This window comes from Lissotriton helveticus, chromosome 4_1 (genome assembly GCF_964261635.1).
Source record: "Lissotriton helveticus chromosome 4_1, aLisHel1.1, whole genome shotgun sequence".
In the NCBI taxonomy this organism is placed as follows: domain Eukaryota; kingdom Metazoa; phylum Chordata; class Amphibia; order Caudata; family Salamandridae; genus Lissotriton; species Lissotriton helveticus.
The window spans coordinates 287,921,572-287,940,268 of NC_136063.1; the positions used below are offsets into that span (position 1 = coordinate 287,921,572).

The 18,697-nt window shown below is 47.1% G+C and overlaps 1 protein-coding gene across 2 annotated transcripts in view; it reads left to right on the forward strand.

Moving 5' to 3' along the window:
- The window catches only part of WASHC5 (WASH complex subunit 5), a 415,933-nt gene that overhangs the window by 248,371 nt on the left and 148,865 nt on the right, over positions 1-18,697 (forward strand). For both annotated transcript variants that reach the window (XM_078686781.1, XM_078686782.1), the window contains 2 exons: positions 6,729-6,808; positions 11,286-11,389. In XM_078686781.1, coding sequence (XP_078542907.1) covers positions 6,729-6,808; positions 11,286-11,389 — 184 coding nt within the window. The remainder of the gene's footprint in view (positions 1-6,728; positions 6,809-11,285; positions 11,390-18,697) is intronic.

Genomic DNA, 18,697 nt, shown 5'->3' on the forward strand with positions numbered 1-18,697 from the left:
AAACGGTGAGTGCGTGGGAGGTCCCATCCCAAAACTTCAGATAGGCAATTCCATACACCCCTCCAGATGCCAATCAGTCTAGAACAGGACCACACCGTATGCAGCAGCGTACCCACTGCAGCGCCACACCGCAGACATTCCGGCGAACCAATCAGTCCAGCCTTCCAAAGCCGCTCCCCGGTATAATAAGCCCTATGGAGATACTTGAACTGGATCAATCTAAGCCGCATTGCTATCGCGGTCCCCCGCGGGGACTCTAGGGCCTCTCTCCAGTCATCTTCGTCGAGGGGACCAATGTCTTCCTCCCAAGCCGCCCTCAGGGGAAGCAGGGTAGAGGAGCAATGAGTGACCATCGTCTGGTAGATGCGGGAGACTTTCTTATCTCCAAGGTCTCCCATGAATACCTTCGCCTCAACAGGGCTAAATTCAGGGAGCGAGTCCAGATCAGCAATACTGGGTGTAAGTGCATGACAACATTGTAAGTAACGAAAGAATTGGGTTTGGGGCATATGGAACTCAGCACTGAGTTCCTGAAACGATTTAAGAGTGACCCCGGACATGACATGACCCAGCGTCGAAATCCCTATCGCCTCCCAGCCGTCGAACCCCGGCAGTGTGGACAGTCCGGGGAGTCGTCCGTTATGCCACAACGGCGTTTCCGCAGTCAGTCTACCCCACCAGCCCATGCGACGTAATGCCTGCCGCCACACGGCAAAGACAACTTTCGTGACGCACGGCAATGTCCGCCGCAACCGGGCTGAATAGAGAATCGTGTGTAGTGTACTATCTCCCATCAGTGAGCGCTCCAGGGCGTATGCCGGGTCTCCCCTGTCACCATACCACCACTCATTGAGTATTAGCAGCTGGGAGGCTTGGTAATAAGACAGCAGATCAGGGGTGGCTAAGCCACCGCAATATGTGGAGAGGAAGCACGTCCGTAGCGCCACCCTAACCGCGCCCCCAGCCCACAGGAAGCGACCTAATGCAGAGTTAACCTGCCGAAACCACTGGGGAGGGATGGGATGAGGATAGTTCTGCAGCTGGTATAAAAGACGCGGAAGAGCCACCATTTTGAATATTGCGGATCTACCGAAAATAGTTAGAGGCATCCGGGACCACGTTTTAATATCTGCCTGAACCTTTTCCCACACAGGCACTATGTTGCGGTCCCACGTGATGTGTATGGATTCCGAGAGGAACACCCCCAAATATTTCAAACCTCCGGTTGCCAACTGTAAGCCCAGGGGTCCATCTCCACCACGCTCCCAGTACCCAAAGGGTGGATTTGCCTAAATTCAAATAAAGGCCCGAGACCTCTCCAAAGATTCGCATAATTTCTAAGACTCGGGGCCCCGAGCGACCCAAGTCAGTGAGGAAGAAGAGGACGTCGTCCGCATATAAAGCAATTTTATCGACAAGGGTTTCAGTCCAAACAAAGCCCCGGATCTGTGCGTCAATGCGCACCCAAGAGGCCAGAGGCTCCATGGCCAGGGAGAATAGGTATGGGGACAATGGGCACCCCTGACGGGTCCCCCGTCCAATGGAAAACGTCTCCGATATGGCCCCAGCAACCCGCACGGACGCCGTAATATCAGTGTACAGCAGTGAAATATATGTCAGAAACACTGGGCCCAGGTTAAGACGAGACAGGAGCGCAAAGAGGTACGCCCAGCTAACTGAATCAAAAGCTTTATGAATATCAGCCAGTAACAAAGCCGCTCGTTCCCCCGTGGCCCCCATGGCATCTACCGCCGCCTGCGCACGCCGGATGTTGTGCCATGTCGCCCTATGAGGCATAAAGCCGGCCTGGTCAGGGTGGACCAGGTCCGTCATATATGGGAGTAAACGGTTTGCCAGTGCCTTTGCCAGTATTTTAGCCTCTATATTGAGCAATGAGATAGGGCGATACGAATCATGTCTGTCAGGGGGTCTACCCGGCTTTTGGAAAACCACAATTTCAGCGTGACGCCAGTCAGGAGGCAACCTACCCCGCTCGCGTGCCATCTCCAGTGCGCATCGATAATGGGATCCCAGGAGGAGTTGGAACTTCTTAAAAAATTCACAGGGGTAGCCACTCGGTCCAGGTGCCTTCCCTACATTAAGTTGACCCAGTGCCTCCCCTAGTTCATCAGCCGTAAGGGGAGCATCGAGCGCCTTCCTGGCCTCATCGGAGACAGACCTAGGCGGCAAGTCGTCTATGAATTTAGCTACGTCGTCCACGGGGAGGCAGTCTCGCGGGGCATATTGTGCCCTGAAATAATTGGCAAAACTCGCCGCAAGCTCAGCTGGGTCTGTAATCGCCACTCCGTCCTCAGCAGTGAGGCCCGGCAGTGTAATCGGTTGAAGACTGCACTGACATAACCTATGGAGCATGGTACAGGACTTATCTCCCCACTGGTATATTCTGCTCCGCGTGGCCAACCACGCCTGCTTAGCCTCATCCATCAAGAGAGATGCATAAGACTGTTGTGCTTGGAGAAGCAACCGTATCGCTACCTCGTCTCCCCCTCCCCGACTCCGTTGCTCCAGGTCTTCCACTAGTTTGGCAGCCGTAGTGGTCGACTCCCGCTGTCTGCGACGGGCCGCAGCACACCACGCGATGTCTACCCCCCTTATAGTGGGTTTCATAGCCTCCCAAACCACCGCTGCGTCCATACCGTCTAGTAGATTTTCCCGCCAGTAATGGGCGATCGCCTCCCGCAGATGTTGGACATAACTGGGCTGCTGAAGATGCCATGAGGACATCCTCCACCGGAAGGGTTGTCGCTTCCTAAGGAGTTCTACTTTGACTGATACTGGGGAATGATCTCACAGTCCCCTCGGTAATATCGCAGCTTCGCGCACCCTGCTCAGGCAGACACCAGGCACGAACACATAATCCAGTCTCGAGAAGGAGCCATGTACCGCAGAGACATACGTGTAGTCGCGCGCTGCGGGGTGCATATGTCGCCACACATCCACCCATCCCAATCCCTCAACCATAGCTTGCAATCGGGTAGGGGAAACTGGGAAAGAGCCAGCGAGCACCCCCTGTCGCCTCTGACGGTCAATACAAACATCCATCACCTCATTCCAGTCGCCCCCAACCACAGCCAAGGACTCCGGGATATCATCCCACACCGTGAACAGCTTCTCAGACAGGGCCCACTTCAGAGGGGGAGGGGCATAGACACTTCCAAAAACCACCGGCTCAGCACCCACCATACCTTTGACAAATATATAGCGACCTTGTGGGTCCGCCCACTGCCTCTCATGGACGTAGGCCACCCTGTGATGTACCAGAATAGCAACACCTCTGGACCCCCTGACAAAACCAGCATGAAAGACCTGATGATAGCCAAACCTCTGCAAGCTAAGTACTTTAGAGCCCATCATGTGTGTTTCTTGGAGCAAGAGCACATCAGCAGATTCCCTCTTCCCCCAACGCAAAACAGCTCCCCGTTTAATCTTATCAAGCATCCCCCTGACATTCCAGGTGATTATCCGTAGGGACTCTCCGGGGAGTCCATGAGGCATGTCAGCCATAGTCAAGTGAGGTCCAACAAGTAGGCCCTCCGCGCCACCCCCACACACCTCGCACTTTCTTCAGGACATTTGTAAACAGCACGTGCATTTCCCCCCGCCCGTCCCAGACCCTCCCAGCATCAGCAATAACAACTCCTGTCTGACCCCCACTCCCAGTCACCCATATCTCTACAGTTCCCTCCCCCTTCCCCTGCCCCCAACTCCCTCCACCCCTATACCTCATAGAACGCTGAAGTACCTGTCGCGGCATGGGCAGCCCCGGGCCCAAAACAGAGGGCCCAAGACCAACCATACCAATGGATCCCAACACCCTTTAGGAACAGTAAAGCCCGCCCCTCCCCTAGTCAACACCCACAACGTGTGGTAGTTGGAGGCCCCCATCAAGTCGCCCCTGAACCACCATCCGCAACACCATTTACAGCTAAACCATCCCCAAGAACAAGCACTGTGGGCAGCGCCCGTACTTCCCAGGGACGAAGCCCGGCGTGGGCCCTCCGGCAGTCCGAGTCCACTGCGTCAGCCGAGTAGTGCGTCCCTTCCCAGGGTCTCAAGAGTTATCCTCGGAGTGGTCAGATGCAATAGCTCCACTATCCTGAGTTGCGCCAGCGGTGGCGGACCTCTTCCTCGACCGGGACCTCCGATGTCGTCCGCTCCGGACCGGCTGATCTCTCCGCTCCTGCGACGAACCTCCAGGGGCACCAGGATTCAGACCCGGCTGGGCATGCGGCCTGATCGGCACAGATTCGTCGGTCCACTTGAAGACGTCCTCAGGAGAATCGAAAAAGTGAGTCCGGGACTGATAAACAACCCGCAGGCGGGCCGGGTACAATAGAGAATATTGAATCTTCAGACCTCGTAACTTTGCCTTGGCATCCAAAAAGGAACGGCGCTGCTGCTGCACTAATCTGGTATAGTCGGGAAAGATCATGATCTTCTGATTTTCGTACATAATGGAGTCTCTGGCTCTCGCCTCCCGTAGGATAACGTCCCTATCATGATAGTTCAAGAGTCTGGCGATTACAGCTCTGGGACGCTCGCCCTCCGGTGTTCGCTGTGCCAAGGCTCGGTGTGCTCGTTCAATTATGAAGCAATTGGAAAGGGCCCCTGAGGGGAGCCAGCTTTCTAGCCATTGGGTTAGAAACAGTTCCATATTATCCTTCTCACACCTCTCCGGAAAGCCAACAAAGCGAAGGTTGTTTCTACGTGCGCGGCCTTCAGCATCCTCCACTCGGGTCGCAAGGTTCTTTTGGATGTGCTCCATCGCAGCCATCTTGCGTTTCAGGGTCCCAACATCGTCTTCTACCACCGAGATCCTCGATTCCGTCTCCGTAATCCGTGCCACGGCATTTCGCAGATCCTGGCGCAACAGAGTCACATCCGCGCCCACTGCCCCAATCTTTGCGTCCAGCATATCCCTGGACTGGGTGATCGCCGCCATGAGCGCCGCATTATCTGGCCCTGTTCCACCGCCGCCACCAGCTGCTCCAGACCCTCCGCTGGGCCCTGTAAATTTGTCGATGGGCCCCTGCTTGGGCGGGCCACCACCTCCCCTGGTCATGGCTGTTTGTAGTTGTAGGGCCACAGTATGGGAAGAATCTGCAAAAGCAAAAGAGCGCAGGAGGTCCTCCACCGCCAAGTGGGAATGTCCGTGGCACCGCGGCCACCGGAGATGAACCGGTCCCCAGCCAAGCCCGGGCAGCGTCACTGATCTAATGTAGGCCGGTCGCCAGTCCGCCCCCTTCTCTTCGGCCACTCCGTGGGCCACTCAGTGGACCGCTCCGGACCCTGCGGCCCTCGCGGGTCTCCGGGTGTCCCTCACAGCCCCACTGCCGGCCACGCCAACAACGGACTGGAGGAGGGTCAAGACAGTTCGCAGGCAGCCTCAAGCAGGTCCAGCACCCCAACCTGCAGTACGGCCCTGCAGCGCCACTCACAGCCGGTCGCGGTCACCACAGTCACTGAGGCACCCAGGCACCTCCTGCAATCAGCGTCGGCCCGGGCTGCGGCCGGGCCCGGGAGCACGAAAATCAAGGCCGCGGCTTACCAGCGTCGATGTAGGCCTCCGCGTCCTCCAAGAGGGCCGAGGCACTCCAATCGCCTCCCCCGTGTGCAGCAAGACAGTCCGGCGCCCAGCCACAGCACCTCGGAGCCTCCGCCGCCCAGGGTCAGCCCGCCAGCCGCGCGGTCCGCCAGTCCTGCAATGCTCCCACAGCTGCTCCAAAATCGAGGCCCCGGTCTCGGTGACAAAGACCAGGCCGCACGCCCCCCGCGGCAGCGCAGCCTCGCCGGGCCGCTCAGGGAAGCCACTCGTGGAGCCGGAGGGTTCTCAGCACCACCACCGACACTCGCCCCGCTAAGGTATGGCGGAATGGGCTCAGGGGCCAGGATAAGCAGACGGATATCGTCCGGGCCGGCGGGAGCTCTACAAGGCTGCGACCGCCATCTTCGCCTGTCAAGCCACGCCCCGAAATTACTTCTTTTTTAACGCATTTTATTGGTTTTATTGATATATATGTCACATTACAACTCAACAACAGTGTAACAAGGCGCTGTACTTTCCCCAATCCCTACTCACACCAAACCACCTTGAATCCCGTCCCCACCTGATATTAGTAGGGTGTTCCGCCCATAGTTCATCAACACCTCTGGCCCACAGAAGAACACATTTCTGTCTCTAACATAGCAGGGTGAAGATCACCCTGTGTGATGATAGGACCTCTGTAGTCTGCCTATCTCTGCAGACCTTTTATGTATTTTTTAGGGCAGCCTTAGCCTCTTAGACTGGTTGTGAAAGTCCTTCTTTTATGAACACAGTCCCCTTCTTTAACTGGATGTATCTGCAAGAAAATTGGCATGTCGAACAGTAGCTGACTAAACTAGTGATTTGACAAATGTTGAGCAATCCATCTCTAGTGTCAAAAGCAATAGATATATTATCAAAAATGCCTGTTAATGAAAAATGAGGCTGAAGCGCAATTACACAGCTATGTATTTGGTCCAGAATAGTACACGTTTTATTTTATATAAACTGGTTCTCCTTTGTCTTACCTCCCACATGCCCACACCTTCAACTTTGGCTCATAACATATGGTGTATTTAGTACAGTTGTTGTTTCTGAATTTGTGTCCCAAGCATATCGAGCTCACATGATTATTATTGTTCGTACTAAAGTACTATATTTATAAAGAAAGTCTTTGTTTCAGCAAATTCAAGCAAAGTTTATTCTGCTACAATTGCCAAAACGCAAAGGATTTGGATTGGCTATCTTGAAGCTATAATGAAGGTAAACTCAAGAACTTTATTGGGATAAGTGATGTTTGAAAAGATTAGTGCAAATTGACTGTTGCATGTGTTCATTAAAGTTTATAGTTTGCATTTGATAGCAGGTGTTGTAGTTTAGCACAAATGTACATTGGGACAGCAAATTATTTTCAGCCATTTAGGTGTGGGAACATAAATGCTGATAGAGGGGAGAGCTTTTGATTGGTTGGAAGATTATAAACACCCATAAAGTCAGAACTTGGATGGGTATTAACAAAACTGATCAATGGTTTTTTCACCCTAATGCCCGCATTCTAATAGGGATTTTGCCACCTGGGAATATATTTTCCAAACTCAGAAAAAAAAGTTAGGTTGCTTCTGCCCAATCAAGTCTATCTGAAAACCAGTGTTCTTTTCTAGGGGCTGAAAACCTGTTGGATCTGCACTTTGACATGCATACAGATCAACTGTTTTACAGGATTTAAGTGCCTATGCATAGGGTTTCTGAAATGTCTCCAGCCTTCTCTCACATTCTCCAGGAAAAAGAGTACTAGCAGCCTTTGCCAATCCACCAACCCACCATCACCTACCAGCTTCAACTTCCTTGTTTAATGATGGTATCTGTGCACCCGTCACTGTATTCTTAAAGACCAACTAGATTATCAAATAGACAAATGTCAATCCTCGTTCTAGAAGAACCCTACTGATTTCCTCTATCAACACATGTCCAATTCAATCTAGGGGCGACAAGATCATGACGTAGGACAACCTAACAGAGAAATTCCTCACTCTGTGCCATATTCACACTACAAAAGCACATCCATGGCTAAACTGGAGACACAAAAAGCTTAAGAGGAAAGGACAAGGAGACCAATCTTGACTGGCTACTTATTCTGCCAAAGTCTCTGATTGAGCATGAGATCATCCCTGTTGTTCCAGCCATTTAATTAAAGTGTTCAAAATTCTTATGCAGGCTGCACTTGTGTTTTCCTAGCTAACTCCTACCCACACACTTTACAGTACTTATCACCCAAAATGTAATTCTTAGATAGCTATGTATAAATTATGTATATAACCTGTGTGTGCCATGAATAGCGAGGCATTGACAGGGATGTACATCTTCTTGCTATTTATGGCGGTTTGCTACTCACCATGGGTTAGATCCAAGCTGTAAAATGACCCAAAATGAAGTTGGGTGAATCCTTCCCTCCTGTAACTGTTAAAGATGTTCTATTCGCAAGACAGATGTTAGGTGTGATTTCTGAAAGCTAAAAGAGCAATAGCTTCCAATTGCATCACTTCCTGCCCTCATCTGGAATACTATTTCCCTGGAACTGAGCAGTTAGCTGGGGATTCGACAAGCATGATGGAAGCATGATATGAGGTTCCCAGTCTTAGGTCATCTTATTTTAAACTAATTTGTTCATAGGTGTTGGAGAGAAACCAACTTTATTTACTTCTATGAATGCTGTGAAAAAGTTTCATTTTTTTTTTTTTTTAATGAACACAATTTGGCCTCACTGGTTACTTTTGTTCTGCCACTTCCGACAGAGTGGTTTGTTCTGCAGTGATGTTCAGGATACTTGTTTAAGATACTTTGTGCTGGATGTAGTATTCGGCAATAGCGAGACATGCACCCAAAAGCAGGAAAAGAAATGGCTACTTAAACTGGGGGTCTCACTGCAGGTTGTTCTTTGCATATGGTAATCATGGAAGCCTGCATGTCTTATTGCTCATGGTTCCTCCCCCGAAACTGAGCCTTCCTGTAAGAGTTACAGGAATTTCCCCAACCCCACCATTGTTCATAATGAGCTTGCCCTGCCTTAGAAAAAACATGAACATTAAGGAAGAAGGAGTTTCATTGTCTGTCACTGAGCAATAATGGACTTCTGCTCGGAATGTTTTGACCACTTCCAATGAACCTTCTCTAGAGCTACCTGCAACAGGACTCTGCAGAAATGAAAGATGAATGGGCGGGCTACCCGTTATCCTGAACAGGAAAGAACTTAAAATTTAAACAAGGCAAATGATTGGTTGCCTCGGACAGTCACAGTTTTCTGAACTCTGGCTGGACATCAAGAATTGAATCCCCCGTAGCCATTTAGAACTGGATATTGGTACCCCAAAAATTTCTTTCTTGGCTTTACTTGGGTGGGAACATAATTCCTTGAGGTTTGTGTTTTTTTGTGCTGAAAGGATTTATTTTTTTTACTGGAAACTCATAAATTGGGGCTCAAGACCAAGAACCAGAGGCCATTGATACAAAGAGCCCAAAATATCATAGCAAACGTGTCACGTTGTATTCTTTTGTCTGGTACCTGCGTCTTATTGACTGGGACTGTTTGGAAATAGTATTCTAAACCCAGTGCATGCAAATGCTAAAAAATATTTGGGTTTGTAAATTAGCACCAGAAAGTACCACTTTCTGATTTTTGTCATATATCATAATTGTAAATGTTCTCTTCATTTATCTGTAATATAAACAAAAAACTGTTCTACCTTGAAGACATCGCACTAACTCGACATTGAGTTTGAGAATTATTTACTGTTTCTAACAGCTACCTCCACTTGCATTAAGCTTTAACTGCTCATCTTTGCTACCCAAGGAAAGTCTACTGCACAAAGGACATAACTTAATAGAGGTTTAGCCTTATTTTTTTTTAAAGTCTCTGTAGTACTTATACGTAAAAATACTTATGACCTATGACCCAAAGAAGTATAGGTCTGCCATTGACCTAGTTTCTTCCCTCCAAGTAATTGGAGTGAACTCTCACTTCTCAGCTCCAACTTGATACTTATTGTAACAATCTGTTGACAAAAACCTGCCATGGTTTTGTCCCAGATGTGGAATGAATTCAAATTAACATCCATTCAATGGTGACATTGTGAACACCATTGCTTTATTAGCTCACTCTCCATCTTCAACACTTTGACTACCAAGCATTTATCACTGATCTTTAGTTGATGACCATTCAAGACCTGATATAACATGAGCCATCACAAAATGCTTATGTCTTGCATGAAAGGCTTATTTCATGTGGCTACTAACTGAATCCATGTAAGTCAATGTAAACATTTGTCCTGTATGGCTTGACCTTCCAAACAAATTCCTACCAGACCCTTGCCCAGCCTGTATAAGCATGACCCAAAATATGTAGAACTGTATTCTCTAATAAGACTACTCCCGTCCAATAACTATCACAACCTAACAATAGAGTAATACACATTCTCTGTATTCAAATAGACACAAATAAGAATGCAAATCAACACATAACGAAAGCATCTGAATCAATAAAAACTTTTAAATACTAACTTCCACATAGACGAAAAATTGTACGTAACTAAGCAATATATCAACCCTGATAATGTGGGATAATATATCCTAAACTACAACATTTACAACTAGCACTGCACACTAACTCGGAGTTCTGCAGAGTAGCTTACCAGCTATCTACAATGCAGTTCAACTCCTCATCATCAAGGGAAGTAGGCGCTATATGAATAGCATCAGCATACTTTTGAAGTGACAGCTGCGTGGTGGTATACCTTGCTTTATATATAGTAGTGGCTTGTGCAATATTTGCTCGTTGGTAGTCTTGCACATCGCAAGAATTATTATTATCCAGTGTAGTTGAAAGGTTGAAAGGTGAAAATTAAGTGAACAAATAATCACTGGTCTAGGAATTATGAAGTGAAAGTTGAGCTTTGATGGCTTTGCTGAATTGGAGCTGAGTTTTTGAGTTTCTGAAGAGGAATAAGTTGCTGCCTTTAAAGAAAGCAAGAAATGCCAGAGATATTGAGCAGGAAGAGTGTACCCTACAAGAGAGAATGTATCTTTAAAAGATAATGGGCAAGATGAGGCAAGGTAACATGGATTAATTTAATTTTGAGTGATATGATCATGTGTGTCAACCATGGTGGTGGGTGTCTGTACTTTTCAGCATTGAATGTGGTTGTTTTTCTTCCTAGTTGGCAAGAAAAAATAAGTGTTGTAGGAATACCAATGACTGCACTGAAGGTGTTTGAGGAGTAGTTGTTGTGTGGAAAATGTCCTAGTAAAGCTTAGAGTCAAAGTTGCTTGTCAAAGAGTGGATTTGGAGTGCAGTACTATGTCTTAGTTCTTGTGGACTTCAAATATATGTCTAACCTAAAGGACTCTTAGTGGACATGATGGAATATCAGCTGGCCATAGGAACTCATTCCAGTAGTTGCTGTGCTTGTTGAAGAGTACAATTTCCATTAAATGGAGTTCAACCTTATGTTATAACTGATAGATTTATTTAAAGGTCTCATGCGGTGTGGGAGGCTAAAATAGTGCCCAGCTTACTAAACCAACATGAAAGTGTGATTTGACATGACAAATGTAATTCTATTGTAAACCAATCTCCTAAGACTGACATCTAACCATTTAAAAATACTTGACTTGTAGTGGAGAAAACTACACTGCTCTTTACATTATCAGATATTAATACATTTTGTCTCTTTCTTTCTCTTTTAAGGTTGGACAAATGCAAATATTAAGACAGCAAATTGCCAATGAATTAAACTACTCCTGCAAATTTGACTCTAAACATCTTGCAGCTGCTTTGGAAAATTTTAATGAGTAAGAAATCTTTTTATACCATGAAAATTGCTTGCATTTTAAAATGTACATTTATTTAACGATTTGTAATCTAATTCAAATTAATACATCCCAGAGCTGAACACCTACTCTAAAGGGTTATCTGTTTTCATTCATTAAATAACACCACAGGCCCCTGCTTTGGAGTTTTGACTGGAGATATAGCCTTCTCCTAACTTTCAACAGCATTTATTCATCAGTGTAACACTTATGGTGACAGCATTATAACGGACAATTCAGGGTGCGAATCTATCAGTTCTATGCAAAGACAACTCTACATCTCTCCTCTGTCATTGCTCTTGCTTCCACCCACCACACACATAACTGGGTGGGATGGTGGGCAGGGTAAAGAGACGAAGTCAGAGAACATGGACAAGAAACAACACCTTCAGTGTTGACTACATCCAGAAGAATATACGTTCACCTAACCCATAACTCCATTCTGGCCAAAGATCCAGAGCTAACTATAATGCCCAACAAAGAATATACCTCCAGGAGTCACTACCCACAAATAAGAAAAAGTGTAAGCTTCTCTCGTCTTGTGGGTTGCTTCTACGTTGTTCTTAGCAAACAAAAAGGCTACTGCCACTTCTAGTCACATGAAGCCATGTGTGACACCATCGTGAATTGCTCTCAGATTTTGGAAATGCCATATGGAGGCCTCCAACCCAAAGTAGATGAGCTCCTTCTTTACTTTTTATAGCTTTAACTTGCTCCGCAATTGTCACTTTCTGTACTCTTGAAGGATAAGAGCTCATCACCATTTAGGGGCATGTCACAATGCTTGTCTGCCTCCTTAAGGTTCTGTCTTTCTCAGATTTCTTAAACATCATAGCAATAAGTGTCCATCTCTGTCACTCCTCCCTCTTTTCACCTGTACCAAGAAGTGTAGGGAGGCGTGAGCCTCTCTCCATTTGAACACTCAAGGAGGAGCCCCCAGGCAGACCCTGCATGCCCAGCAATTTGAGGTTAGACGCGCAAACTGTATCCCCAAAGCATTCCATCTAGTTCTCCTGGTTCCTGGAAGGTTTGGCCCAGTCTCTAAACTCCTGAAGTGCTTTATCCTCTAATACAAGATTTACCTGCAAGAGCTTCAAAGAAATCACCTTTGCTTACACCCCCTCTGTAGACAATTCTGCCCTCCTCAAATGTCTGTCCATGGATGCCAGGGTGTCTTCTGTATTTGTAACCTTTTGGTCAGTGCTGTGTGCGCTGCATTGTAGATCATGCAGGGCTACTAGTATCAAGTTATCACACACAAGTAAATCATTCCTGCATATGGTTGCTCATGGCTCTGTGTACAATCCTTGCCCTCTGTGTCTGCAGGGGCCTCATGGCAAAGAAACTCTATAACATTAAGAAGCAGGAAAGTATGTGGATAGACCTTGATAATAGGGAACCTGACCAGCCTGATTTGCATACACCTTAACACATTAAAGGAAAAATATATCTGAGCTTATGAAAGTGCTTTGAATCTTCAACTTTAAGGTTTACCTGGCAAAATTCCATGATGAATGAGATGAGTATGGTATTTGACGAACACCAAACTAAGATGTACCCCTATTTTGGAATTCAAATGTACTGAGGACATATAGTGCACTTGGAGAGAGATAAATTGTGCCTTTCAAAATATAGGTGAGGAGCTGTGTGCCTTGTGATCCGTCCTCTGTGAACAAATAATTCAAGCTTACTTGCAGGAAGCAGGAATCGCCATAGTGCACATTCAGGAGGCGGTGACACTTGAGGGGAGGAATTATCGAAATCGCGGTCAGTCCTGCAATTAGGAGTTTTGTTAGATATAACATTAAAGGGACATATGGCCATCCTGCAGAATGCTACATAGATTATATAGGCCAGTCAATGTGAGTCTTTGTAGAGGTGTATATAATACATTGAAGAGAGAGAGCAGCCTATCAACCATACCTAGAGAGGCAGTAATTGTGTCCCTCCCTAAGCATGGCAGAAACAAAATGGAGATGGTGATAACTGATTAAAATTGCTGAACAAAATACTGGCAGTTAGACTACTGAGATTAATGCAAAGGTTGATACACCCAGATCAGTGTGAGTTCATCTGAGAGTGCATGTGGGAGTGCAGATTGGATAAACAGACGAGGAGGCTGTATATAGTGTGCCAGTGGGACTGTTTTTATTTAACACATTAAAGTCAATGGTATTTGGATATAGTCTCGGGGTTCCACGGCTACTGTTCTCGGTTCTCTTCTTTGGTGGTTCCAAATTTCCTCTGTGTTCAATTGGGGCGTCTACGAGCTGGATGGTCCTTCCCCGGGAGGCTCAGAAGAGAAAAGAATAACAGGGAGCCGTCAGTTCTTTCTAGGTTTCCCCTTTCCAGAAAATATCGACACCGTCACCACACCCGGTTGTTGTTAATGAATAAAGGGAGTTGACAGTGCAAGGAAGGGTTGGGTTGTGTGAGGGAAGGTAGTGAAGAACCTATCTGGGTACCGTGCACAGGGAAATCAGGGGAAGTGGAAAGGGGTATGAACAGAAACGGTCTGGGATAATCTCAGTATTAGGGTCTCGAGTCCTCAGACGAGCAACCCGCCTATAATCTTGCCGAGATTGCGTTCACCAAATCACCAAATCAGACATGACAGTAGGGGAAAAAATGCTATGTACCCATTACCAGAAAAGAGACCATAGCGGAAACAACCCCTCCTTTTATCAGGAACCTCCCACCACCCACCTGTACACCCTCACTCCTCCCGCTACCCCGCTCCCTTTTCCCCCAGGTTCCGAACACTCACTGGCTTTGCCACAACTCTCCTGAGTGGCGGCTGCTCTTCAGCCACCTCCTGTGGGGACCACCAGTCCTCACACCATGTCTCGTCCTCTTCCTCTCGTTCTTCCGCGACTTCTCCTTCCCGATTTCGGTCCACTCGGCGTTCCACCTTCCTTCCGGCTCCTTCGCGCCCCTTGTCGGTTTCTTTGGCCCTTTTCAGTCCCTGCGAGGGACTGCTTCCTGGGTTAGCCCCACCTTCTTCCTCTTCGGCGTTGTAGAGGTCCTGACGCTGTACGGGCAGATGACATGGGGGAGGAATTATTGGGATAACTGCATCCTTCTGTGTTTGAACCGCGTCGCAGCCCTCCTGACAGGTAAACCTTTGTGCCAATATGTGCGCCTTGGTTCTGACATCCTGTATGTCATGTTCGGCAACCCCTCACATCCCCTTTCCCTTGCTGTCCTTCCCATAGGGGGGGTTTCACAGGGTTATCTAGAAAGAAAGTCTGCATTCGCCTGTTCTGTTCCCTTACAGTGTCTGGTATGGAATCTATAGGGTTGCAATGATAGAAACCAACGTTACACCCTTTTGTTGTTCCCTTTGTTGCGCGCTAGCCATTCTAGGTGGACATGATCGGTATAGAGTGTGAATTCCCTACCCTCCAGATAATATTTCAAAGAGTCAATGGCCCATTTTATGGCCAGGGCTTCTTTTTCGATTACTGCGTAGTTCCTTTCTCTTGGAAACAATTTCCGACTTATATACAGTATAGGTCTTTCCTCGCCTCGTTGGTTTCTCTGGGACAGGACCGCTCCCAACCCCTGATCGGAGGCGACCGTCTGTAGGATGAAGGGTAGGGTGTAATCAGGGCTGGCTAATACGATATCAGAGGTTAGGGATGCCTTAAGTGTTTCAAATGTTTGGATGACTTCAGGGCTAAGGTCCCTCTGTCTAGCCTCGGTTTTTGCACTCTTTTGTAAGAGATCTGTGAGAGGGGCTGCAAGTTGTGAAAATTGAGGTATAAATATGCGGTAATATCTGAGAAACCCCAAAAATGCTCAGCAAGCTTTGGCTGTCCGGGGAAAGGGTATTTGTGATATGGCGGTCAGTTTGTTGCTTTGGGGTCGTATCACACCCTCTCCCAACAGGTAACCGAGATATTTCACGTTTTGGGTGGCTAAGTGGCTCTTAGTCGGGTTTATCTTGAGACCATGATTACCCAAAGCCTGAATCACTTTAGACAGGTGGATCAGGTGTTGATCCCAGGATTCACTGTAAATGACTATGTCATCTATATATGCCCCTACCTATCTTTCATAGGGTTGTAATATTATATTCATGGCCCTTGGAAATGTGGTGGGTGCGCCATGTAACCTGAAGGGCAACATTACAAATTGAAACAAACCGTCAGGTGTAGAAAACGCTGTTTTCTCTCAATCCTGCATTCTCAGGGGAATCTGCCAATACCCGTTACATAAGTCAAGGGTACTGATATACTTAGTCCTCCCAATCCTCTCTATCATTTCATCCACTCGGGGAAGGGGATATGTGTCAAACTCAGATACTTTATTGACCTCTCGGAAGTCAATGCAAAAACGCACTGAGCCATCTGGCTTCGGTACGAGAACAATGGGTGAATTCCATTCACTCACCGAGGGTTCTATAATCCCCATTGGTAACATCTTTTGAACTTCCTCTCGAATGGTTGTTCTGCGAGCCTCTGGTATACAATATGGTCAAAGACGTACCTTTTTCCCTGGGATGGTTTTAATGGCGTGCTCTACCAACGTGGTTTTACCAAGTCAGGGAAAAGTCGTCTTGCAAAGGTAGTAGGATATCAACCATATTGTCTTTCAAAGGGGAGGGCAATTCGCTGTTGATACATTGACAGTACAAGGCTTGGTGGCTCCCTACATTCCCAACTAAAGAGGGAAGCGGTCCCTTCCATTTCTTTAAAAGACTGATGTGATACATTTGGGAGGCGCCTCGCTTTTTATCAAGCTCTAATCTGTATGTGACAGGCGTCACCTTTTCCAGCACAATGTAAGGAAGCTGTCATTGTCCCAGTAACATATGGTCTGATGATGCCATCATGAAAAGTACAGCGTCTCTTAGTGAAAAGGACCCGTCTTTGGCATTTTTATCATATTGAGCTTTCTGGGACTCCTGTGCTTTTTCCAAATTATTCTGGACTATTGTCCGTATCTGTCCTAGATGGGTTTTTAAATTGCTGACGTACTCTATCAATGGTGTTGTACTGTGGGGTTCAGTTTCCCAGGTCTCACGGAGCATGTCCAGCAGGGAACGAGGTTGGTGGCCATAAAGCAATTCAAAAGGGGAATACCTTGTACTCTTCTGGGTCTGTCATCTGATTGCATATAACGCTAGGGGAAACATGTCTTCCCATCGTTTAGACTCAAGGGCAAGACGTTTTTTTAAGGTAGTCTCTATAAAGTCGCATTGTAGCACTCGACCAGACCATCAGTTTGGGGATGATATGCCGCCATTCGTATCTGTTTGATACCTAGCTGTGAGCACACTTGCTTCATCAATTTGGATACGAATGGGCTCCCCTGGTCTGTGAGAATCTCTTTTGGGAATCCCACCCTGGAAAACACCGATATCATGGCTTTAGCTAAGCTAGACACATCGGGATGGCACAAAGCAATTGCTTCTGGAAAACAAGTGACGTAATCCACCAGGACCAACACATACCAGCACCCGCTACGTGAAGGCAATAGGGGCCCTGTCATATCCATCCAGATCCGAAAAAAGGGCTCCTCGATGATGGAAAGCGGATGTAAGGGGACTCTAGGAGGTCTGTACCTACTATTTCTCTGGCAAACGGGGCACTCACGACAATATGTCCTTATCTGTCTATGAATACTAGGCCAATAGAATTGCTTTGTTATGAGTTGTTCTGTCTTTTCCTCCCCAAAATGTCCACCTAACAAGTGACTATGGACCAAGTAGAGTACTTTGTCTTGAAACGGGGCAGGGACCAACAACTGAGGGGGGCTATTGTGCTCAGCTTTTCGGTACAACAACCCGCTTTTGATAAAGAAATAGGGACATACGTGCAATGGATCTTCTTGGCTTAGGGCTAGATTCCAGGCTGCTTCCTGTAGAACCGGGTCCTCCCTCTGGGCGGTATGGAAATGTCTGTCGCTCTCCCAGGGATTTTCTACAGGTACAGCAGGGGAAACACCTGGGGTTTGTCCTTTTTCTTTCCGTGTTTGGGTTTTTATTTTTCTTGGTTTAGAAGGGGGACATTCATGATCCTCCTCTTGAGCAAAGGGAGTACTGCCCCACCATTCCTCCTCCTTCTGTGCCGTTTCCATAAGCAGTTTCGGCAAATGCGAGCAGTCACTCCCTAAGATGACTTGTTCAGGTAATCGGAGAATGATGCCAACCTTTAACTCAAACCCTGGATCCGTGGCGTGTTGTATACTAACATGCGTGGGGGGTACGTTTTCGTATCCCCATGGACACATTGAATATTAACGGTACCGTCAATGACGGCAAGCTCCAGTCCCAGGTCCTGGGGTCGCATCACACGTTGCCTGCTGCCTGTGTCAGCTAGAGCGGTCATGGGATGTCCATTTACCGACACGTCACAGCAATAAGCAGGTTGTCGCGTGGACTGGGTGAGACAACAATAGTTCCTTCTGAGTCCTATCTACATTGGTTCCTATTTTTGGTGACAGAAACGGGCAATGTGTCCCATACCGCCACAGCTATAACATTGTTGTCCAGGTGTAGGGGCTCTTAACACCATTGGTCCTGGGGCTCTGAACACTGGGTCTCCAGAAGGACCTAAGCACTTACATTGACTTCATGGACAATAGGGGTTTGAAGCTCAATGTTAAGAAAACATTTGTCATGTCCCGTGGTAAGGGTAAGAGCAGGTCTTGTACTCTTGTAGCGGAAGATAAAATGGAACCTACAAAAACGTTCTCCTATCTTGGCATCTTATTGGAGGACTCAGGTTCTTGGGGTCCACCTATAAAGAACAGGGCCCTATTATTCAAGAGGTCGATGGCGGCAGTAATGATTTTTTCCAAAAAGATGGGTAAGAGGCCGCCGGAGATTTTACTGAAAATATATCAGGCAAAGTGTATTAGTATAGCCATATATGGAGCAGGGGTCTGGGGGGTTCATGACGTTTTACCTATTCAAGTGGTAGAGAATGCTTTTTTAAGATTTATTTTAGCCACTCCCCAAAGTGCAACTGTTTTTAATTGTCATAGAGAACTGGGAATTCGTATATTACAGATGTGATCAAAATGCAACCAATGCTATTATGGCATAGAGTCTGGACATCACCTGATCTAGGATTAAACCAAGATATAATTGAAGACGCCATGGGTCTGGATCAGGCTAAAAAGATTCCATGGTTGAATTACATTTGTAATCTTTCTAAAGATCTGGGCAGGCCTGAGTTTTATAGTAACCCTGATTCCTTACTCAACATTTCTAGAAAAGATCTTATAGTATTGTGTCTGAACCATTTTGAGTCAATACGATTGGGGCTGGAGCTAAATAAA